Genomic DNA, 26,129 nt, shown 5'->3' with positions numbered 1-26,129 from the left:
ATTGCCCTCCAAAATGGCCACCGTATTTTTATCCTGTCATCAGGAGTGTATGAGAGTGCCCATCTTCCTGCATAGTGACCAACACTGGGTACTTTTTAATCTTCTGATAGCAGTTTGAACCTGTGTTATATCAATCATTCTGCATAACATTATTTTACCCTGGTACTGCTACCAAATCCCACCCTAATAAGCATCTAGATATTACCACCTGCAGCAACTATCGTAGGGCTTTATGCATACTAGGCATTCAGGAAATATTTGCTGAACTGAGTTGAATTAGAGCCATAGGGAAGGTCTTCCATGTTCTCATGATAGTCTGTCCACCATTACTCTGTAACAGTTTCCATATGGAAACCAGTGTTACATGACTAAGAGAAATGGAAAAGCAAAGGGTCACAGCAGTGAGAGGCTAAGTCTAAGTGTACTATAGTTGATACCAATTTCTAATCTTATCATTGGGATAGGTTCGGCCTCAGAATGTTAACAGCTACTTTAACAACTGTTAGTACCCATATATGTGTTGTAATATGCAAGTAGCTACATGTATGATGTATAAGCATAAATTCCCAGTTGCTCGGACTAACTAAAAGAAAACTATTCATAACATTTTTAGGTACAAAGGGATACCTAGCTTGGAGATCATCTCAATGAGTCTGGAATAAGTTAATGTATGGCTTGTTCTCTTGCAGCAGTACATTTGTTCGGCCTGACTTGGCAGTTGCAACCAGTTGAAGGAGAGCTGTATGCAAATGGAGTTAGCAAAGGGAACAGAGGCACCGAGTCCATGGACACTACTTACTCTCCAATTGGAGGAAAAGTTTCTGATAAATCAGAGAAAAAAGGTACAGTGATCAAAACGATTGGTTGACTGTTGATTACTTTTCTTCTAATTTGGTGATTAGGACCATATCTGGGATAGTTTCACTTCACATTAAATTTCATGATCACTTGAAAGAAGTCCTCTACATAGACAGAATAAATGCATGTAAATATCTTGTGAAAGCAAATTTTCCTTGTCTCCAGTGCCTTGAGTATAAACCAATTAAACCTTTCAAATATGTTGGCAATTTTGAAAATAAATATTTACAGAATGGAGGCTTCAATACAATGGAAATTGCATTTCACATATAACTACCCTAAAGCAATGAGAAATTTTGATTAAGTTCTCTGTGTCCAAGTCCATCATTTATATATAACATTTTACAAAGGGTATATGGAAATTTCTTCTGTTTGTAATAAGAAAAAGCTTTTTCTGTTTAATGTAAAGGTGAATGTTTATGTCAAAGTTGGATAACAAGATTTTTTTCTACTTGGGGAACATGAATTCTTCCTAGTTGGGAAAAAGAAAAAAAAAATCCCTTCGAGTCCTGAACTGTTAAGTTTAACCAACATGAGTTTGAACTACCTGACTTATTTATAATAAATGTCACAGTACCAGCACTCCCAACATCTTATTCACACTGAATGATCTTAGTCTCAACATACAAGCGGTGAAAATAGCTGGAAGTTCATATTTTTATTGAAATAGGATTCAGTACAGAGGGACTTGAGCCATCTAAAATTCCAGGAGGTCAATTTAAAAAGTAGAAATTGAGAATAATATGTATAGCCAGCAATATCCTGGGTAATTTTAGGAGATCTAAAATAAATAAATGAATGAATGACCCAAACCTTACCTCCAAGAAGCTTTCAATTTTATACAGGTGGTAACATAATCTTATTTTGGTTCATTAGTGGCAACGAAGATATCATTTTTTAATATAGTAGTTATTTGGGTTCTTACTCTTCCCTTGTGTTTTTAATTCCTTTGGTGGTTGTGGGGGGTTGTTTGTGGGTTTTGTTTCATTTTGTTTTTGTTTGTTTTTGAATAGGTAACTTTAATCCATGCTTAAGTAAAAATTAATACTTAGGATTCAGAAAAATATTGTGATTTGTTCTGGTTTTCAATTGGTGATGCTGCTTGCTGTATGTTCTCATTTGAAAATACTTGTTTCTAGCCTGGACTGACCTTTCTCAGTTTCATTGTTACTCCTGAGGTTGGCTGAGGAGAGTCGATGGGTCAGAGGTGGCAGAGGAAAATGTCTGCCACTCTTACTTCTCAGATTTTTCTTCTTTATCTCCCTTACCTGCTTTTTCTCCCTTACCTGCTCATCTACTAGTTTATCCCTTTATATCTGAAGGTAGAAGAGCTATCATTTGGTATTGTCTGCCTAGGGTTTCTTGCCATTCTCACTAAAAATCAGAATTATCTGTCTGAGGAAAATGAAACAGGCAAGACAACAAGTCATCATGTAGTTGTAATTAGAGTGTATTTGATTTTGTATTCTAATTTAGATCTCTTACGATTCCCTTCCATAAAGCAAGTTGATGATGATAGCTAAAATTAATTTAAAATTACCACGTGTCCAGAATTGTTCCAGATACTTTACATGGATTATATCATGAAGGTCACATTGTGGTCCCTGTTGTCCAAATGAGAAACAGAGGCACAGAGAGGTTAAGTAACTTGCCCAGTGTCACAGAGCTAGTAAGTGGTAGTCTGATTCCAGAGTCCAGTCTCTTAACGTCTACACTGTACTAAAATCCTCATATGGAACATCTGTGAAGACCACAAAAAACTTTTTACTCAATGAAAGCAAAGCCCCAGAGTCTACTCATGATAGCTATTAGAGAAATTCTACTCACCTATATTTTTAATATGTTGGGACAAGTTTCATAAATGAAAAATGCTTTAAGTTTCTGCTCAATTATAACAACAAACAGAGCAAACCAACTTCAATTTAATACTTTATTAAGAAAAATCATTATGGGTTGATGCCTCATATACAAAGTTGTTAGCTTAACCTGACTTTTTATGGAAGCCTGAACAAAGCCTTAACTGTAACTGCACATCGTGGCTCTGCTATATTAGGTCTTTACTGCATATTACTTTTCAAGTAAAAATTAGCTCCTTTTTTTTTAACCGCCAGATGCATACTAATCCAAACCTTGCAGAAGATGTAATACAGCAGAAGGGTATTTTCAAATGTTCAGTTGTATCCTTTTATGATTTTCTATAACACACATCCCATAAATACAGCTCTAGAAGCTTGTCTTGATACTGTATGCACTAAAATATGAAACTGACAACCAGACCATTCTTCCTAAATTTTTTTGTCTTCTCTCCTAGAAGATTGGGCATTATAGCACTGTGTTTAAAAGCCTGGATTCTGGAGTCAGAGAGACCTGGCTTTGAATACTAACTGTACTATCATTGTCTCTCTGACCTCAAGTAATTGACACAACCTCGCCCAGCCAGTGCGCTTATCTGTAACATAAGGGTGATAATAAAAGTACCTGTCTCATATGGTCATAGTAAGGAGTAAATTATACAATTGATACAAAGCATAGAACACAGTCCCTGCCACATTGCCTAATTTAGCAGTAGTTATTATTGGACCGAAAGATTCGAAAATCGCCTTGAGGTTTTTGAACTTCATTGACATTCTGTTAGGTGCTACAGAACCTGCTTTCAAACTAGTATGAACTTTGTAGTGAATGATGACATTCTTGAGATTGAAATGTTTTCTCTCTTTAAAGTTTGGTCTCTGCTTACCAATCTAAAATCGATTATTTTTAAACTATTATCACTATCATCATCAGATAATGGATAAGTAGAATGGCACTTTTTAAAGAAATATCAAATTCTACTGGAATTGGTTTCCCATTAACAGTTGTTGTATATATATGCTTCTCATGAGAAAATAGAATTTTCTCACCACTTAGTTATCCAAATGAAAGAAAAAGAGTATTTGATTATATACATTTAGTATGCTAAAAAATTGACAAACATGCTAGAATTTCAGTAAGCAGATATAAGTCACAACTACATCCTGTAATCTACCAGACAAATCTTAGTTTCCATTATTAAATAAATATTTATAAAATTGAAAGTATTGTACCACAACAGTCCCTCACTACATTAGAAGCTTACAAACTAGTCATAACTATTTAACCAGTAAACATTATGTAACACCTGCCTTAAACAGAGCAGAGGATCTGAACAAATAAAAGATTTATTCCTAGACCTGAGTTATGTAATGTCTATAAATAAAATTTAAAATAACTACCATGTAACTTATCAACAAATATAGAACGTTAAAATCTTAAAGATTATCAAATCCAACATCCTTATTTAGAAATGAAGAAAATTAGGTCCAGAAAAGTTGAGATCACACAGAAAGAGCTGGGACTAGAAGAGAGGATGCTTAGTTTCATGTTTTATATTTTTCACCTGTTACTGTAATAGGATAAGACAAAGTAATATGTAAGTTTCTGAAAATGTTTTCAATAAGGAATTATCACAGAGAAAAACTGAACAAGTAAAGAAATTGACTTTATTCAGGCTATTGCAATGGAAAGGTTTTGTCTTGGTCTTATATAGGAAGGGGTAGATACATGTGAAATGATTTACTAGTGGAATTGTGTTGCAATCAGGGGAAGTATCAGTTAGCTGAACAGGAAATGTGTATCTCCTTATGTAAATTGTTTATGAGACAAAGAACGGGAAATTGGAGATTCTGTATCTGGTCTTACAGTGGGTTCAGGCAATAGGGGAAAAGTCTGTGTTTGCCCTGTTCAGGGGTGGGACTAATAGGTGAGTCTTAGGGGCATCATGGGAAAGAAGGGACAAAGAGTTTTATCTTAAGTCATTTAGGCAAGGGTGTTTTATATGTGTTTGGGCTTTTGTTTGTTTGTTGTCATTGTTATGTTTTGTTTTTGGCATAAGCCATTTCCCAGGACACAAAAAAGTGGGAGAATTTCAGAAAACAAAAGGTTGGGGAATTTCTTAAGCAACATTGTTTTCCAGGTACATTAGGGCTCAGGTAAAGTCCCGTATTGTCAGTAGCAATATAAATGAAGATGAAATTTATTGGGTAGTGGAAGATACTCAATTCCTGCAGCTTGGATGCCAAAATAGAACACTGGGAACAAAGAAGGATGGGTGAGGAGAGAGAGAACTAAAGAATACTAAAAGCATTACAATTTTGCAAAAGTTGGCCTTGGGGGAATGTGGCATTTCTTTTAAATTCATCCCGCACGATCTATCTCCACAAAGTTGGAAAAAAATGACATTTTTCTAGTCAGTGTCTACTGAATATACGACCATGTAAACAAAATACAGCTGATTGATATGACACAATTTATAGCTTGTCATGAAGATGCTTTAGCCAAGACCACATAGTGACGATAGCCTCACCTCTCTGGGCTCCAGTTTCTCATCTGAGAAATAAGGGAGTTGGCTTTCAACCCTTTCTAGGGGCAGGGAAGAGGGGGTGGTGAGTGGATACTGAAACCCTTTTTACAAATGAAATCTTACCCAGAAATTACAAATTTAAATAGAAAACAGATAAAAGCCAAGTTTCTGCAGATACGGTGAGGGAAGGGGGCAGATTCCTGGCAAAACTCCCATTCCCTTCCTCTTTGCTTTCTTTGCCCTTTATCCTCTCAGCAGCTGCTAAGGCTTTGACAAAACACAAGGCTAATTTATCTCTAAGATCCCTTTCAGCTGTATACACTATGAGTTAGTGCATTCAAATTCTGCAGTTAAGGAAGAACAATGAGCCAATACAAGTAAAAGTGGACCTATCTTTGCAGAAGGGATATATTTCTGGAAAGAGGTGAAATGTATGTGTATAAAGTTAGTAAACCGCATTTGCCATTTAAAGTACTTGCAGGGAATTCTGTTGTAATTCAAACAATTAATTTCCAGTTTTCTACTTTATAAGTTTGGAGTTTTGACATGTATATAACACTAACAGCCTGCACTTGGAGAACATTTACAATTTTAAAATATTTTAATGTCTTTTAGCCACATAATAGTTTTATTCTGCGGCAGCTATTGTTACCTGTTTTTTGGTGGTGTTTTTTTTGTTTTGTTTTTTTGAGACAGAGTTTCACTCTTGTTGTCCAGGCTGGAGTGCAATAGTGTGATCTCAGCTCACCGTAATCTCCGCCTCCCCAGTTCAAGCAATTCTCCTGCCTCAGCCTCCCAAGGAGCTGGGATTACAGGCATGCACTACCACGCCTGGCTAATTTTGCATTTTTTTCTTTCAGTAGAGACAGGGTTTCTCCATGTTAGTCAGGCTGGTCTCAAACTCCCGACCTCAGGTGATCGGCCCGCCTGGGCCTCCCAAAGTGCTGGGATTACAGGCGCAAGCCACTGTGTTGGCCTTGTTACCTATTGTTTTATAGTTGAAAAGGAAAACAGAAAAAAGTTAAGTGACTTGCCTTGCTCAATAGACAACTATAGGCAGAGCTGAGATTGTGATCCAGTTTCTCCTTACTGTTAGCTCAGCACACTTCCTTGAGCCTTTTCTTTCCTTTTTCAAAAAAATTCCTTTCTCAAGGCCAGTTTGTTTAAATAACGGCTATCTTGATTAAAATTCTGAATGCATTCAGTTCAAATACTGTACTCTTCCTTAAGAGTACTTGGCAAATCTCATATTTCACAATCCTTTCAGCAAGCACTCTCCCTCTTCCACAAAGCAAAAGATGCACACACATACACACCACAAATTCTCTTGGGAATTGAAAACTAAATTACAGTGCAAAATGTACCATTTACAGCCACCTTTAATTGTGAAACTATCCAGAAGGAGTGTGTGTGTGTGTGTGTGTGTGTGTGTGTGTGTGTATTTTGCTTTTTTTTTTTTTTTGCTTTGCTTGCTTTACTTGCAGCAATACGTACCTTGGAACATTTTGCACAATAACAATTGTGGACCTGAAATAACAAGATAAATTCTAATTTACTTAAGGTTTTGCAGATATTTATTTCACAGACTCAGTCAGTAGATAAGGCTTTATTATGCAGTGCCAAATTAAAAACTTCCACCAACCCCACCCAGGTAATTATCGTGCATTTAGATAGAACGCATTCCTGCAGTATAATAGTTCTGCAATATTGGTTTACAGGACATGTGGATGTTCAGCTGCCCTTTGAATCAACCCATAGTTTCAGTATCTTTTACTTAAAGAATATTACAGCCCAAGACATTGAGGTAGAATTGGGAATAATTCATACAAGCAGAACAAACCACATGAATAAAATAGTAGTAATGCACTAACAAAGACAACAACGTTGGGAGTGTAACAGTATTATTTTTAAAGATTGATGGCAAATTACAGTAAATGTTTCCTATAATGCTATATAGATGTTTCCCTAACATAAGATTTCAGAGGGCCCAGCTAGAGTGCTGCAGCTTGTTTTCAACTATATTAAATCACTTTATCAATATACTTCAGTTTTAACAAAAGCTTTCCTAAAGCATACTGGAGACTTGACTTCTAAAACAGATTTATGGAAAGGATTCCCTATGCTAAAAGACAAACTTACTTATTGTATTAAAAATTCACATTAAATGTCCTTAGCCAAATATGTCTAATGTTTCATTCTTGTTTCATTTTAACCCTCATTTTACTTAAAAAAAAAACTAATGCACACCTTTCCTGTGATGCAATAAGAAATAAGTCTGTCTTGTGGTCCCTCTAATCTAACGGTCTGCATCTGACAGGGTCACTAAGTTATATGCTGTAGAATTCTATATTTATCCTCTTGGACTAGTCCTTCCAAAGCTAAGGGATCTTCCCATCACATTTTTACAACATTTTAGTTTTGTGAAGGAGGGTAGTCCATTGTAGAAGTTTATCAGCCATGTGTCTGTGTGCGTAATTTTTTTTTTTTTTTTTTGAGAGGCAGTCTCACTCTGTCACTCAGGCTGGAGTGCAGTGTCACAATCTCGGCTCACTGCAACCTCCACCTTACAGGTTCAAACAATTCTTCTGCCTCAGCCTCCTAAGTAGCTGGGATTACAGGTGCCCACCACTATACCCGGCTAATTTTTGTATTTTTAGTAGAGACGGGGTTTCACTATGTTAGCCAGGATGGTATCGAACTCCTGACCTAAGGTGATCCGCCTGCCTCAGCCTCCCAAAGTGCTGGGATTCCAGGCATGAGCTGATGCACCCAGCCAGCCATGTGTATATTTAATTCTGTTGAGTATCCATTTATATCTTTGAACCTGTATTACTTTTCAAGGAAGTTCAAACATCTACTAGTTTTTTTGTGTGTGTAGTACAATGTAATTCTAGTTACTTGAAGTTTACTTTTAAATATGAAGTTTTAGAGTTCCAGAATTTAATGCACAAATCTGCATTTTTCCTGTGTGTAACTTTTGTAATCTCCTAGATGATAATCACATAATTCTTTTTAAGCCTCCACATGTCTAATATTAAGAACCCTTGCGTTGATTTCTATATTCTTCTTGTAGCTTCTATTTTCCCTTTGTCATTTTAATGGTCATTTTCTATTCATTATAACTATACTGAAAATGTCAGCCACAACTCTACACAGATACCATTGTCTCTTCTTGGTTCTAGGAAAGGGAAGAATAACAGTTAAAAAGTTGGATTGAAAGAGAAATGATACCTTACCACCCCAAATGCTGGATTAATCTAATAACAAGGGAAGAAAAATGAAATTCTTAGTATTCAGAAACACAGAAGCTTGTGATTTTCAATCCTATATGAGCCAAGCTGCTACTTTAACTGTACTAAGTACTATGGAAAGCTAACAAATAAAGCAGAAGACATAGTGTTTGCCCTTGAGTAGATTCCTATTACATAGGAAGGCTGGAAAAAACATGCATACATACGCATACAATGCAAACAACATGCAACAAACTTGTACAGAAATAAGAATAAGATGGTTAGGTGACTAATGCTTAAAAGAAAGAAGATGGAAATCTGACTGTTTTTGGATAAGTAGTTTGAGCCAGACCTTGGAAAACAAGAAAAATCACTCCTAGTGGTCTTGAGGAGTACGTATTTAGGAGAATGGAATAATTGAGTAGTAAGGAGGAAATGCAGATGGTCATAGCCTATAATGAAGCAAAGAGGCAGCTGATAGAAACAGTTCAGCAAGAAGAGGGAGATAAACAGTTTGATAATTAGACAAAAGGGCAGTTGGGTCATGTTATTTGTTTTTTTAAAAGAATTTTTACAAGAAGAGAGACTTTTTTTTTTTTTTGAGATGGCCTTTTGCCCTGTCGCCCAGGCTGGAGTGCAATGGTGAAATCTCAGCTTACTGCAACCTCTGCCTCCCTGGTTCAAGCGATTCTCCTGCCTCAGCCTCCCAAGTAGCTGGGATTACAGGCGTGCACCACCATGCCCGGCTAATTTTTTGTGTCTTTCATAGAGACAGGGGTTTCACCATGTTGGCCAGGCTGGTCTTGAACTCCTTGTCATCTACCTGCCTCGGCCTCCCAAGGTGCTGGGATTACAGGCATGAGCCACCGTGAGAGACTTGTGTGTGTTTGAAGACAAACAATGAGAAGCCAATAAGGAGGGAGTCAGAGTATGAGTAAGAAAGAAAGTCTGATGGGACTCCAAAGTCCCAGCAGAGGCGGGAGAGAAGAGGAGGGAAGAGCCTTAGAGATAAACTGGACATCAAATTGTATAGCATACTGAGTATGAAAGAGGTAATTTGATATTTTATTAATGAGATAGGAGCTGAAAAAGAGGACACATTAAGTGTGGTAGCATCTACTACTATGTTATTATTATTGATTACTCTCTGCCATGAGTTTTGACTGTGAGAAGTTTTAATTCATATAACTGAAGATTTTCTGCATGCCTAAAAGGTAGAATTCAAAAGCTATAGCAATATGGCAAGTTCTGAGCACTGGTGCCTATGCTTCTCTTTCTGGAGGCCTAATACAACATGTGCCATCCCCTCATTACTCTCAACTATGTGATAGGTAGTTCATCATTTAATTGTTTTATTAAATGCCCAGTAAGTAGTTGTCAAAAATATAGACAGATGTGAATGTTCTATCCTCTGGGGACTTAAATTCTAAAATAAAGAAAGGGGTACTGGATTAACTGAGCTATAATCAGCCATCCTGCCACCATCCAAAGATAAGAAACATTGTATTAAACATAGAAAATGGGCATCCCTGATGTGTACTACCAATAACACATTCTAAAATACTGGCCAGTGGATAGTTTAGCTTCTAGGTCACAAATAACATTCTAAAACCGCTTGGAAATACATCAAAACTCTTGTGACAGTACATGATGGTTTGTATGTATATGCTATGCCAATTCACACTAACTGTATTTTTGTGACAGCTTTATTGAGATGTAGACTATATAGCATAATATAATTGTGTGCTAATTTAAAGTGCACAATTCAGTGATCTTTAGTGTATTCAGAGTTGTGTAGCAATCACCAATATTCAATTCTAGAACATTTTCATCACATCAAAAAGAAACCTCATAGCCATTGGTCGTCACTCCATATCCCCACCGCCCTGCAACCCCTGGCAACCTCTAATCTACTGCTTGTCTCTATAGATTTGCCTGTTTCTACATTTCATATGAATAGAATCATATAATATGTAGCAATGTATCAATACTTCATTTTTATGGCCAAACAATATTCCATAGTATGGGTATACCAAATTTTGTTTAACCATTCATTAGCTGATAGATCTTTTGTGGATTTTTACTTTGGGGCTATTGTGAATAATGATGCTATGAAAATTTATGTATAAGTTTGTATTAGAAAACCTGTTTTTAATTCTTTGGAGTATACACCAAGTTGTGGAATGACTGGTTCATATGGTAATTCTGTGTTTAACATTCTATGTTTAACAGTTCTTCAACTGATGAACTGTTTTCCAAAGCGGCTGCACCATTTTGCATTCCCACCAGCAATGTATGAGAATGCCAGTTCTCCACATCCTTACACTTGTTATTGTCTGTTGTTTTTATTTTAGCCAACCTAATGTGCATAAAGTGGTATCTCATTGTGGTTTTTATTTGCATATCCCTGATGACTAATGGTGCTAAGCTTCATTTACTGTTCTTATTGGTCATTAGTCTGTCTTCTTTGGAGAAATGTCTATTCAGATCGTTTGCTCTTTTTTCAATTACTTAACTTTTTATCGTTGCATTATAAGCCTCCTTAATATAGCATAGATACAAGTCCTTTATCCAATATATTATTTGCAAATGTTTTCTCCCATTCTGTGGGCTGCTTTCCCATTTTCTTGATAGTGTCTTTTAAAGCACAAAAGTTTTTAATTTTGATGAAATCCAATTTATGTATTTTTCTTTGTTATTTGTGATTTGATGTCATGTCTAAGAAACTGGTGACAAATCCAAGGTGACAAAGATTTATACCTCTATTTTTATCTGAGAAATTATGCAGTTTTATCCCTTACATTTAGGCATTTGATCCATTTTGAGTTGTTTTTTTGTATGTGATATGAGGAAGGGGGTTGGAGTTTATTCTTATACATGTGGATATCCAGTTGTTCCAGTATCATTTGTTGAAAATATTATTATTTCCCCTATTGAATTGTCTTGGTGACCTTGCTGAAAATCAGTTAACCATAAATGTGAGGTTTCATTTCTAGATTCTCAATTGTATTCCATTGATCTATATATCTATCCTAATGCCAGTACTCATTATCTTGATTAGTGGAGGTTCATAATAAGTTTTGTAATCAGGAAGTGTGAGGACTCCAACTTTGTTCTTTTTAGATTGTTTTAGTTATTCTGGGTCCCTTGCATTTCTATATTAATTTTAGCATCAGCTTGTCTGTTTCTGAAAAAGAAAAATGATAGTTGGAATTTTGACAGGGATTGCATTGAATCTGTAAATCAATTTGGGAAGTACTGCCATCTTAACAATAAGTCTTTTGGTCCATGAACATAGGATATCTTTCCATTTATTTAGGAAATCCTTAATTTCTTTCAATTATATCTTGTAGTTTCTCAGTATACAAGTCTCACAGTTTCTTTTATTGAATTATTTCTAAGTATTTTATTCTTTTTAATGATATTATAAATGGACATTCTCTTCTGAATTTCATTTTGGAGTTTTTATTACATATATTCATATTTATTCACAAATTTTTGAATTTTTTGCAATTGGAAATATTTTCTTTCAAGAGGTATTTTATTCCACCTTGACCCATGAGTCTGAGTAAATGTTTGAATATGTAACCATTTGATGATACATTTGTACTTTATATTAATTTTAGTTTTCACCAAGAAAATTCAAAGTAATTGGCTATTTCATGTACCCATTGATAATCTGTACACAGAAACTTCTACAAACATAATTTGTATTACACCACATGAAATTGTATAGCAAGTCACAAGAGCCTTCTTAAATTTGGAAACTCATTTTTCTGAATGCTACCTAATGGTCAATAGACCACAGCAGAAGAACTGTGAAACTTTAAAGTTTTTTGGGAATGTGGAAATTTTTACAACAAAATTTAAAGAAATCCTTCTAAATAGAGATTTATATCTTTGAAATGATATATCCAAAAACAGATATACAGAGTCAAAAATGCAACTCAAAATAAGTCCTTTAAGGATAAGATTTAGCAATGCCATTTCACTTCTGAGAAGATGTAAGCAATAATAAATAAGCTACGGTACTGGTATCTGTAGTTTTTTGATGTTTAGACATAATTGTTTACCCTTATACAAGTAATGTGTTTTTCAATTGTAAGATTTGTTAATTAACTTTTCTGCACAGTGAGCTATCTATTATAAGTGTCAATGAGATAGGAGGATTTTACTTATAAACATATTTTACTCACAGTTAATTACCAAGGTCTATGTGTGTAAATAGTTATAATTCTTACTCTCACCAGTAAATTCTTGACATCTACTTACTGAACATTTAATAAAAACAATTATAAGATGACCTACCTGTCACATAGTTGAGAGCAATGAAAAAGTTGTACATTTTGACTAAAATGTCAAAATATATTATCAAAATTACTATCAACAAAAAATTAACATTGCTATTTTATTAATTCATCCAAGCAGCATTTACCAAGTTCCCACTAGGTACAAGCTTCATTCTTCCTTTTCTTTTTCTCTTGACTACTCTTGGGTAACATAATGGATACAAAAAGCATGCATAATACATAATTGAGAAAATCCACCCCTGAAAAATTGAGAGTTGAATACATATTTTTCTTTAATAGTTCACATAAGGAAAATTACATTAAGCTACATAGATGGACAGTAGCTTTCTACTTACCTTTTAGATGGCTTTTGCTATATCCCTTTGATCTCTTTACAGTGTTTAATCACAGGGAAAAGGTTAGTTCCAACTCCCATTTTGCTCCAAGCACAGCTAATCTAAATTTGTAAAGACTTGTTGCTGTTAAACAAATATTATATTTAAAGGAACATAAACAAGATGATACCTATATCATGAGACACGCACTAAGTCTAATTTGGCTGAAAAACACACCAATATCTTTCAAAATTTTTGAAAATGTTATAGGGTGAAGTAAAGGACAAATATGCTCTTAATGCTGGACAACATAGCTTGGATACTTTATGAAACTTGCAAATGTCTTTAAAATACAATTCTGATTGCTGTGATGGACTATACCATAGCCTTTAATTTAGTCATTTTTACCTTAAAACTTATTGGTGGAATCTTTTTAATGACCACATGTCAGTATCTTCTACCAATATTCAACTGAGTTTTGCATAGGATCATAGGATGCAGCATGTCTAGCTATATTAAATAGAAAAAATAAATACACACATACAACATATATGCAGTATATAGTTATTTACCTCCTATTTTATATGGACAATGTTATTAATAATCATGTAATTAGTAATCAAGCATGTATCTGAGTTTAGATATAATGGAATCTTGATTTAGGTGATACAGCCACTGCACACATTATCTGCCATCAATTCCAGGCCCCCTTTTTTTTTTCACCTTCCAAGTATCTTGACCTTTTCTTTTTGAACTAAGTTACCATCACTTAGTGTGCCCTCCTTCAACACAACCTACTATTGCTTTTTCCTGCTAGGCAGTTGATGCCTGTGTTGCAACCTATAAAAAGAGTGTTTAGCTCAAACTAAATTGGTAGATATTGGTGAGACTGTGATAAATACAGTACTGCACACCTTGATATGATCTGTGGCTCTCTGCATTTAATCTCAAATTTGTGCAAGGAAGTATTCTCTAACTGGAGAATATGGTCTTCCTAGGTTTTCCAATGTGTTTTAATATAATAAGTGATTAAATGCCAATTAGAACATGTATATTACAAAAAAAATCCTGTACATTAATGTTATATTCTATCTCTGCTGTTGACAATTTGCAAACAAAGGATCAAAGTCAATGTTAAGTTTGGCCAAATATATTCCATTTACCTATATTAATACTGAATTTTGGGGGGAAAATCCTATTTTGTATTGTTTTTCTACATTTAATTTCCTTCTCTTTAGCTTGCCCCACATTTTGGCTACATTAAGAAAAATTGTGAAATGATAAATGCATTCATAGTTATTATAATCTATAACAAATTTTGAGAAATGATAAAATGGAGCAGGCTATTTAGCGGTGTAGATTGCTTACAGGGAGATATCTTCCTTTCTGATGCACAAAACTCTAAAAGGTCAGAGGCTGAGAAATTTTCCATCATCTGCAAGCTATGAGAATGTCTCTTCTCTAATGCCAAATCACCACACCTAGCTTGCTTTGCTATTTTTATTTAAATTATAGTTCATGTGCTCATTCGTATGTTGTCATCTCTGTTCATTCTACCTTGTCTTAGCTGTAATGAAGCTCTCAAAGGGTAAGAGCAACCTCTTTTAAAATTATTTTCATAAATGACTTATGCATATGTACTCCAAATATGCAGTAATGCTAATAACTGGAAAACTCCAACAATACAACTTCCTGAGTTTCTTTTGATTTAGTGAATAACATTTAAGTAGCTTCATTATGCAAGATGTGATGCTATAAAGTGCAGAATAAAGAGATGATGTAGTATTTGGTAAGGCTTTAATGTAAAGGTTAATGTCCATCAACCAGTTTTGCCCAGATTTTTTAAAAATGACAATATTCATTAAAGTCTATGCTTAGCACCTTTAAAACAGTGTTTATCGAACCTAGAATATTTCGAATTGCTTTATATTTATAATATGGTTTGCATAACCAAATAATGCATTTTAAGAGTGATAAAAGCCCCTAATGAGGATAGCAGTTGAATAAACTGAACATTAACTTGAGAACAGAATTGTCCACATAAACATGGTGTGTTAATCGCCGGCTCATTGAAGACATTGTCAGCTCTAGGACTTAAGAGTTAAATGTATAATCAACCCTTTAGGGGCTAAATTGATCTGTCTCACGTGGAAAAAAGTAACTTTCAGTGAAAAATAAGGTCCTCAGTTGGTCATTTATCATTTCAAAGCACATATTTTATTACAAATGTCAATTCCACAAAATTATGTGTCGTGTAACACATAATTATGTACAAAATTGCATTTGAAATCTATTATTAACAGTTAACAGTGAACATTCTTAAAATAGTTATTACTCTTGGCCTTAACACAAAAAGCAATAATGGAGGTATTTTAGGGAGTTAAAAGCTGCAAGGCATTGGCCTCTGAATAAAGCCACTGCAGGTGTGTCTCTTAATGGGCTGTTAATTTTATAACGGGTGAGCACAAAGGACAGAGACCATGTGTGTTTTTAAACTGTGGAGAAGGAATTGATGGCTGAAAAAATTAAGGTGATGTGAAATGAGGCCAAGTTGAGCTTTCTCGCCTGATATGTAACCCTCCTGGCTTAAAATCAAGGCAAACTAATTCTTGCTCCTCCTCTTGTATTCCTACCCTCCCCATTACCACGTAACAAAAGAGTCCATGAAAACACATATTAAACTAGCACATCAGAAATCATTAGACAATATGACAATAAATAATAAAGCTCTGATTGCCCAAATTCAACGTCCTCCCTCACAGACCAGCTCCTATTTTTGCTATTAGTACTGTCTAAATCATCCTACTCACAATCACAGGGTTAGCTTTGACCGTCCCTTAGCACCAACGCTTAATGTTCTCTAGAGCGTTGCTTCTCAGGGTGTGGGCTATGGACCATATGACATGGGCATCACTTGGGAGCTTGTTAGAAATGTCTGACTTTGGACCTACTGAATCCGAATTTGCATTTTAAAAAACTTCCTTCTTGTACACATTAAAATTTGAGAAGTTCTACTGCAGAGTCTTCCTTAGCATTGTCTCTCATACCTTCTCCTTCTTTCCATTCACCTGAAATTATTTTTCACTGGGAAGTAGTTATTCTACATGAACTGTTTGGGCATACTTGAAATTTAGATCTTCATGTCATTTCACCTGAATCATCTATAATTCCTATGTCATTCTTGTGTCCCTCTGCTCTAATTCATCCTACCTCTGCCTCAAGATTAGCCTTTCTAATATACCTAAACCTCTTCCTCCTTAAAAACCCTATCCTTTATTAAATAAACCCTTTTGACTGGCCCTCCAGGCCCTAGAAAACATAATTTCCTTCTTTCCTCCAGCCCTAACTCCAACTGCTTCTCTCTATAGACCCATGCCCTATACCTTAGCTTTACAGTTTCTTTCCTCTTCTTAGTTCAAGCCATCCTTTCCATGTGCACCACTCTTCCCAATAACTCTTCTGAAATCCTGCCCTCCTCTAAGGTTCATCTTCAATGCCACTTCCCATAGTAACTTTTTCTCATTCATTCATTTATTCTGTCAATACATATGCATCATCTATGTTCTTTGCCTACAGTTGCCTACATTGTTCTAGGTACTGGGAATAAACCAATGAATAAAACAGCCACAGTTCTTGTCCTCATGGAGCTTATATTCTATTGAGGGAAAATAGACAATAAACAATAAATAAGTAAAATATGTAGTATGTTAGATGGTGATGAATGCTAAGGAGAAATAAAAGAAGATAATGAGGATAAAGACAGCTAGGGATGAGGAGTATCCTCTAATCAAATAACTTTCCCTTTTTCAAATACACAGAGCACTTATTTTTCTTTACAGTGAGGTTATATGTGCTTGTCCTATTTTTCCTGCTATTTTCAAAGCTCCTTGAGAGAAACAACTGCCTCTTATTCATCTTTGTATCTCTTGCAGCTACCAAGACAGCACTCAGTAAATAATGGCTAAAAGGAGTGAAATTGATTGAAATAAATGCAATAGGAGTTGAAGAGAAGGGAGAAACTGACATATTGGGTGGTTGGGGAAGGCTCCTTAGAAGATATTTAATTTGGTCAAGGCCTTGAAAGACAGATGGGGTGGGGAGGAAGAAAAAGCTGAGTAAGTTGCTTTGATATATTTGTTCTTGAAAAGCTAAAAAACATTGCTTTATAAATTAAGATTAATATGTGTATAATTTTCTCTGTTTTTAAAACTAGTGTTTCAGAAGGGACGGGCGATAGACACTGGAGAAGTTGACATTGGTGCACAGGTCATGCAGACCATTCCACCTGGTTTATTCTGGCGTTTCCAGATTACAATCCACCATCCAATATATCTGAAATTCAATATTTCTTTAGCCAAGGACTCTCTACTGGGAATTTATGGCAGAAGAAACATTCCACCTACACATACTCAGGTATTTGATATTATAGGTATTTTCTTGAACCCTTTTCAAGGGTGATGGGTTGAATAGTTCAGGGTTTGTGACTTGTGAAATGTGTGGTTGTCAAAGATGAGGACAGAAAAACATTTGTCATGAATAAATATCTAGAATAATTACACTGAAACTGATGAAATAAATACATGGAGAAATAAACAATAATGTTTAGCAGAGCAGATTCAGAAAAGAAAGTTTGAGATAGTACACTTTAAACTTGACTTCCGCTTCCTGGAACAGACTGTTCATCAACTTCCCAGATCTTGCTTAGGTTTATTGCCCCCACTACCTTCCCTGATTTCATTCATCTGTGTCCCCTTTTCCCAATGAAGGAATGCACATTAATCAGAAATTAGTGAGAAGTTAGACGAAAAGGTAGTTTTGTCTTACAGGTAGAAATCTTTCTTTGCTATTGTTAATAATAACTTAAATGTATAAAACCTCTATGATTTTCATAGCCCTTCCATAAACCTTAAACATCTCATTTCTCTTACTTCTCTGTACTTTTTCCCCAAATGAACCCATTTCAAGCACTACTTCATCTAACAAGTAGCAAAAGTAATCAAACATCTAGGCTTGCTTTTTCTCCAACACATATGACTATGGTTAAAACCTTACCTTCAGTTAGTCAAGAGATCATGTTAAACAAAGAAGCAAATGAATAAACAACCTTACCTTCTGGGCCAGAAAAGAAAGGGAATTAAAGTGCATCCAAATGTGACTCAAAAAATAAATGTTCAAGGAAACATGTGCCAGGTGATTGTCAACTGATTAGAAAAAATGGAGGGAGGAGCCTTTTGAATATGTAAATATGTCACCCACAAAGGTAGTAAATTATGATGAATGTTCTCAAATTTTTGACTGTTCATTTATTTGTTTTAAAAAGCTTTACAACTGTTTTTAGTTCATAGACAAGGTCACGGTAACATTTATGAGTGGAAGGTGGATTTTCACATATCAGATACTTTAGTAGAATGTCAAGATTCTCCTGCATAATACTAAACAAGTTTTCTTTCTATTTTTTATTTATTCATTTTTAAAAAATTATTGCAAATACTCTCAATCTGAAAGGTTGATAGTATTTACAATTATAGTGATGGTTTTTCTCAGAATCAATAATATGCTTTTGAGTTTAAATATGCTCTTTAACAAACTTTTAAAAATTTTTATGAAATTTTTTTAATTAAAAAAAAAATTTAAACAAAGGGCATTGCTTTGTTGCACAGGCTGGTCTCCGGTCCCTGGGGTCAAGTCATCCTCCTATCCTGGCCTCCCAAAATGTTGGGATTACAAGTATGAGCCACCATGCCTGGCCAAGTTTAAATACACTTAAAAATTGATAACCTCCTCTTCCACTTGGCTTACCTTCAAAACAAAGAAGTATAAAATAGGGCCGTTGAAGTTAGGGATGTTTATCAGTCTAAAAGAAAAAGTAGTGGCTCATGTTTATGTTTGTATTTGTTCCAGTTTGATTTTGTAAAACTAATGGATGGCAAACAGCTGGTCAAGCAGGACTCCAAGAGCTCTGATGATACACAGCACTCCCCTCGGAACCTGATCTTAACTTCACTTCAGGAGACAGGTTTCATAGAGTATATGGATCAAGGACCTTGGTATCTGGCATTTTACAATGATGGAAAAAAGATGGAGCAAGTATTCGTGTTGACTACAGCAATTGGTAAGCTGCTTTGCCTAATATGTTGAATTGACAGTTCAACTCTAGAAAGACACAGTAAGTAATGACAGTGTCCTGAGGGTTATTTAAGCTTATTACTCAATTTGAGTTGAAGTCATTGTTCAGGAAAGGTTGCTATGATAAAAGTTTATATTGTTGTTATCATCAATGTTGTTTAAATACTGATTCCGATTTTTTTTAAAAGCTACTTTATTTGTTACTATTCTGAAACACTTGCCATACACCTTTTTATGTGTTCTCAACAGGAATAATTACCTTAGTAATATTATTATCAAGGCTACATAGCTGAGCAACTTTAGTGAAAAAGGGAATAAGCAAGTTAATTTAAGTTCTATTATTTTTAAAAAGCAATGAATACCTTATTCAAATAGAAAAACTAGTATCAGTACAGTTCTTCTTTAGAAAAACTGATTCTAGAACCATTAGGGCTTTAAAATACAACATAAGATTATTTAGAAAAAAATATTAAGGATAGTAACTTGAGTCATTCAAAGCCCTTTCTTATAGAATATTTTAGTTTGAAATTCATTACAGTGTCGCTTTCAGTGTGCTCAGGGCGTTTTCAAACATGTTCTTTTTAGTGCAATGCCTGCATATACTCATTCACTTTCACCCTAGTTAGTTTTAGACATCTCACTCTTTTGTCATTTTTCAGTAAATAGTCCCCTGACCCTTTGTGTGAATAAAGCTGAGCTCCTTAGCAATTTTAGAGTCCTGGGAATAAGCAACTCATAGACACAGTATCATATTGTGTGAATTTTCCTGAAACACGTGTCTTTTAAAAGACAAGAAAATATTTTACAGCTGTCAGTTTTCAGTACAGTTCTCACCACTTTATCCTTTAGTTAACCTGTTCAGCCATATGTTTAGGAAGATGTGTTGACTGTTAATAGATATACCATCTGCTCTTTTAACAATTATGTTCTATTTTTACTTGATGCTGAAGACCTTGAGACAGTAGAAAATGGTATTCCAGCCATAAGATTATCAAAACTTTCTTCTAAAGTAATCAGAAAGGCAATACAATGGAACTGATGATCTTTCCCCTAGAGAAAAACTCCACTGATCTTATATCTTCAAAAGACAAAATATTTGTTTGTTAAAATCGAAAATAAAATTTTAAGTCATGTCACTGTTTTGTTATTGACAGACTCAGTAGGGCAGGTTCAACAGATGAATATTTTATGACATTTTTCTATAGAGCCTAATTTTAACAATGTGCATGTCAATGAGTTATGAGAGGTTGAGTTTCTCCTAAAAATTAGAGAAATTAGAAGATATAAAATATTTGTGACAATTTTCTGTCTTCCTGTTATCCTTATTGTTAGGCTTAAGTTAAAACACTAAGCAATGTATTAACCTTCCAAAAATCGATAGACCCAAAAACATGCTTAGAGGTTTTTTCCTGTCCCTTACTTCCTCCTGGTCCTGACATATCAAGCTGTCAGTTTCATATGCAACAACATATTTGCTCTTTGCTTATGCAAGCCAGTTTCTTTACTTTTCTCCTGTCTTTTTAAAATTAGAAGCAACAGAAACATTTCTACTACTATTCCACTTAAAGAAAATTCAAGTAAATTTTCCCAAAATCAGAAGGCCTGTAAGTCATTTACCCTAAATTCTCTTTTTTTTTTTTTTTGAGATGGAGTTTTGCTCTGTCACCCAGGCTAGAGTGTAATGGTGCAATCTCAGCTCACTGCATCTTCTGCCTCCTGGGTTCAAGCGATTTTCCTGCCTCCACCTCCCAAGTAGATGGAATTACAGGTGCCCACCACCACGACCAGCTAATTTTTGTATTTTTATTAGAGATAGGTTTCACCATATTGGCCAGGCTGCTCTTGAACTCCTGACCTCAGGTGATCCACCTGTCTCGGCCTTCCAAAGTGCTGGGATTACAGGCGTGAGCCACCGGGCCTGGCCTCCTAATTTTACTTTTGTTTTTGAAGTTTATCTTAATCAGAGTAAAAATAAGCCAATATATTTGATTAAACAAAGTCAGATTTGTATGAATTTGCTCTAAACGCTGCTCATTTATCTATTCCATGATAATGTTAGAATCAGTTGATTGATCTCAACTATAATTGGTCTGCTATTAACAAGGATGAAGACAATTAATAACTAACATTTACTGAATGACTAATATAGGTTATACACTGGCCTAAGTTACTATATATTATTTCTAGTAGTATAGGCAGCATTGTCAATATCCCTTAATTTCAGGCAACTTGCTCTGTAGCAGGATAATAGATAGCATTTATGGAGTGCCACTCTGCCCCAAGCACTCAGTTATCGTGTTTGATTCTCATGACAACCCAGATAGCTCAGGAATAGTGATACATATATTACAATTGGAAAGAGTAAATACTTTGGCAAGGTCTCACAGACAGCAAGTGGCAAAATTGAAATTTGAGAACCAAAATGTCTGATCCCAAATTCCATCCCCTTTAGACTATATTCATTCTATAAGATTATTCATTACGTGTAGCTTCTCCCATGAGAATAACTAGCAGAAACAAAACCTATCATCAGCATCCAGATGCAAATACCAACCGTCTTTTGACTGTAGTGTAAGAACAGGGTTTTAAACATAGAACTTCAAAATTACTCTCACCTCTAAGGCATTGGACTCTAGGAAGTAATTCTGAAGTAAGATTTAAAAGATAGAAGGCAAAGATTACTGGAGGCCTACATAAATACAAAAACTCTTTCTTTTTTATCACTAGTTGTTTATGTGCTCCTGCTGCAGCCATCTTCCTCCTGGAGTCCCTAGGCTATTCCAATGTCTCTTTGATACCCAGTGGAAGTGGCAGCTTCCAAATTCTAGATTGCCTTCTCTTCTCATTTGCATTGCTGGGGTTAAGCTTTGTACAGCCCTTTGGGCCCAGGGACAGTTCTTAAATAAGTCAATAAGATGTAGGGATTTTTATTTACTTCGATAGCAAGCTTTATTAAACATTTTTTCCAGAAGAGCTACATTCCCACAAGGCTGCTTCCATAAAGTTGCCAATAGGATGTGGTATGAAATTAAATTCAACTATATTTATTTTTGAAAGCTTCCTCTATGGCCTCCTACTAACCATCCAGCATGGGGTGCAGGGGCAGGGTGGAATTCAAATGTAGATTTAAGAAGTGCTGCTACTGTTTGGTACAAGAAAGCTAGATAAGTAGAAAATAGTTAAATAATTGTTCCACGTCTGAATGATAAAAAGTCTCTCTGTGCCTTTTCATAACTACTTGTTAAATAAATTAATGATTTTCTGACGATAACTAGTGCTTTAATGAGTTAAAAATAGTTGGCTCTTTGCTGAATGCTACAGTTCAGTCAGCCCAGGTGTGGTTAAGTGAATGTCACATGACACTTGCTTAGCCAGTTGAGTTTTCTGACACTGTGATGAGGGCAGACCGGCATAAACCTGCAAAAGGCAATCTGATGTGTTGGCACCATTAGACAAATAATATCTTCAATTAATAATAGGGTGGCTATTCACAACAGCCACTGAATTCATTCTCAGCTTTTAAGAATCCCCCAAATGGACTAGACACCTCTTTCTTTTTCTTGTTTTTATTCTGCTCAAGGCAAAAATGCAACATTTAGAATACAAGTTCTCTAACTATGGAAGTTTACTATGTAAAGCATTGGTTGTCAATGCTTTCATGTGGTGAACAAAGGCAGGGTCACCTGGGGTGTTTGTCAGAATGTAGATGACTGGGCTGCATTCCTCCCAAGTAGATTTGGTAGATCTAGAGCTGAAGCACCAGCATCTGCATTTTAAGTGCCCCAGCTGATCTGCTGATACTAGTAAGCCACAGGCCAAGATTGTAGAAATGCTATTTCTCAACCCTCATTATAAATTCTCACTTCTGTTGTTCAGTGGGAGATATCAGGACCACCTCCTAGAATCTTTCCTTCTAATCAGAAATAGCTTATCTAAATGAAACTTGGTGAAGCAAGTCATTTGGATTGAAAAAGGGAAAAAAGGGTACGCAAGAAAGGTGTGTGTTTAATAGGCCAGAACACTAAGCTCAGACTCCAAGAATGCTAAGTATGAGAAATTTATAAAAAGGGATAATGAGAAGAAGACAAAACACATATATACACTGCAAGAATAAAGCATTACCGTAATAATTCATAGACTTAGAATTTAATCATTATTGTGCCTGAAGACAATTTTAAAATACAAACTTTTTTTCACCTCATTGTCAGAGAGATTGACGTTTGTATAACACTATAGATTTTCAGAGAAGTTACCACAAGTCTAATAAAAGTTCATTGCACTGTACATATTTATATCACCAGAACTACCTATGGGTACCTTCAAAGCTGTCTCAATTCACCTGAGATCTATTCTTCTCTAAGAATGGATTGAAAGGAAGTTAGTGGCAGAAAACTGATAAACATTTACAGTTAAGAAAGCATTTCTCAACAAAATACTTAAGTTCTAATGCTTTTAGTGGTGGTGAATTTAATATGAACACTTACTTTAAAAGCCTTCCATTGTCACTTATTAATGAAAATGAAATACTGAATATCATATTTAAGCTGTCAAGATAGTAGATTAAATAAGTTGCTAGAGAAGAAACTTTATTTGCTAAAACCTACATTTGAAAAACAAACAGTAGACTTAGTCATCTGGGTTACATTTTAAAGCCTGTTTTGTTTTTGAAAAATGCTCTGTAATCTTGGTATTTTTTTTAGCTTTATTATGAATATCTCTTAAGAATACAATTCAACTAGACCACTTATGCACTTTAGAGATAATGATGCTTTTTAGTTCCACTCTTCATTAGCCAATTGAGCAAACTCAGGCCCCTTTTCATAATTTTGTACTGCATGTGACATCTTAAAGAAGTCTTTGGTATGTGATTTTGGGCAGTAAGTGTACCACAAACAGCAAAGGGCAAAATTGTCATAGGTCCAGAGTTCCTGCGACTTATAAAAAATTAAAGACTCTACAGCCTGGAGATTTGTTCATTTTTTATCTTTTTCTCTGTATTACTAGAAATAATGGATGACTGTTCAACCAATTGCAACGGAAATGGAGAGTGTATCTCTGGCCATTGTCATTGTTTCCCAGGATTCCTTGGACCTGACTGTGCTAGAGGTAATGTTGCTCTGTTTTTCTGATTGGTTTAAGAAAATAGATGTGATTTCATAACCCAGAATTAGTAGTAATAGTAATAATAAGTAATATTAGTAGTGGTGACAGCAACAGAGGCAGTGTCCCCTACTGTTGCTGCCAAAAGCTGAACACTTACTAAGCCAGGCACTATTCTAAATGCTTTGTGTTCCATGTTTTAATTCCAACTTCCTACAGTAGCTCTATGATATAGGTCTGCTGTTACTATCCATTTTTTATGGGCAAAGAAACAATGCCAAAGGGTTTAGGTGACTTAACTAGGGTTACATAAGAGCTAGGATTTGTACCTAGGTTGTCTGACCAGTCACTACATGATGCTTGTATTTCCTTCATAAACTAAGTCATAATGAGCTGACTTTAAAAATGAACTAAGCTGATAACTGCTGATACGCTCCAATGTATGTGGAAGGGGTGGATTATCACCAAATGAGTAAGGAGCCTACAAAGTAAAGACTGAAAAGTCAGAAGTTAAACTTAGCAAACTTCACTCTTCCTGTGATTTGCCCATAGTTTAATTTTTCAAAAGCTTTGGGTAAATCACATCATGTTTTCCCATAGACTTACAGTTATTATTTTAGAGATGCTTTCTGCTCATTTTCACTATATTCTTAAAGTTCCCAGTCTGCTAATACTTTAGTATCAGGTTTCTCAGACACTTTGTTTCTTTCTATTAAATTCCATTTGGTAGAGAATTCTAAAACACTTGCTAGGTTTCCAGCACCATGGTAGATCTGGAGGAGGAGGGGTTGGGGGTGGAGGTGATGGCTGGTATTAAAAAATCAATAAGACAAAAGATACAGTCCTTGTCCTCAAAAAGCCGGTAGTTTTAGTAAGGAGACCAATAATGACAAAGCAGAATAAGAGTTCCAATAAAAGTCTGCACAATGCATTAGAGGAGCAGACATCTGCCCAATAGAAATCTATTTAATTACACAACTTTTTAAAGGTAGTATTTTATAATATTAATATCTCTTTATGTATTGCTTTTCAAAATTTCAGATTTTGCTTCCTAAAAGTAATATACATCTCCGGGAGGAAGAGAAATATAAGAAAGAAAAATCCTAGCTTAAAATAATAATAATAACAGTTTAAACTCTTAACTGTTAAGGTTGAGATCAAAAGCAAGTCCTTGAAATAATTTCTCCACTCCGGATATTTTTTAATTTACCTTTATCTCACTCCCATAAGAGGAAAATTCTGTTTGTAATCATGAACATGTGCCTATTTAATAAAGGGTAAGGCAGAAATAGTATAGTTTTTTTTTTGCCTGAAATATGAGAATCAATAGAGAATTGCTCTTAGGAGACTTTGAAAGCATTATGAGAACATTACAAGTTCATTTGCCAACCTTCAGATTCCTGCCCTGTGCTGTGTGGTGGGAACGGAGAATACGAAAAAGGACACTGTGTCTGCCGGCATGGCTGGAAGGGGCCAGAGTGCGATGTTCCAGAAGAACAATGCATTGATCCAACATGCTTTGGCCACGGCACCTGCATCATGGGAGTCTGCATCTGTGTGCCAGGATACAAAGGAGAAATATGCGAGGAAGGTCAGAATCCCATTTTAATCTATTGCTTCAGGCTTTTCTCTCAGTTGTCCAACTTGTCATTCTGTTCTCCCAGTAGAGATGCAAGTGGCATTTGCAAACAATAAATGCTCAACATCTTCTTAGGATATGCAGTAGAGGGTTAGGGTGAGCAGAGCTCATGTCTCTTCTGACAGATTCTAATGTTATACATGAGGCTGTATCTGTGACACTTTCAGGGCAATA

The 26,129-nt window shown here is 35.3% G+C and overlaps 1 protein-coding gene across 3 annotated transcripts in view; it reads left to right on the top strand.

The window, feature by feature from the left end:
- The window catches only part of TENM1 (teneurin transmembrane protein 1), an 801,721-nt gene that overhangs the window by 520,240 nt on the left and 255,352 nt on the right, over nt 1-26,129 (top strand). For 2 of the 3 annotated variants that reach the window (XM_054251187.2, XM_054251185.2), the window contains exons 9-13: nt 690-842; nt 17,304-17,503; nt 18,992-19,202; nt 24,221-24,322; nt 25,713-25,907. In XM_054251187.2, coding sequence (XP_054107162.1) covers nt 690-842; nt 17,304-17,503; nt 18,992-19,202; nt 24,221-24,322; nt 25,713-25,907 — 861 coding nt within the window. The remainder of the gene's footprint in view (nt 1-689; nt 843-17,303; nt 17,504-18,991; nt 19,203-24,220; nt 24,323-25,712; nt 25,908-26,129) is intronic. The other variant, XM_078363019.1, reaches the window with a different exon arrangement.

This window comes from Callithrix jacchus, chromosome X (genome assembly GCF_049354715.1).
Source record: "Callithrix jacchus isolate 240 chromosome X, calJac240_pri, whole genome shotgun sequence".
Taxonomy (NCBI): Eukaryota; Metazoa; Chordata; class Mammalia; order Primates; family Cebidae; genus Callithrix; species Callithrix jacchus.
Note: the sequence above shows the minus strand (reverse complement) of the source record. Positions and strands in the feature narration are given on the sequence as shown.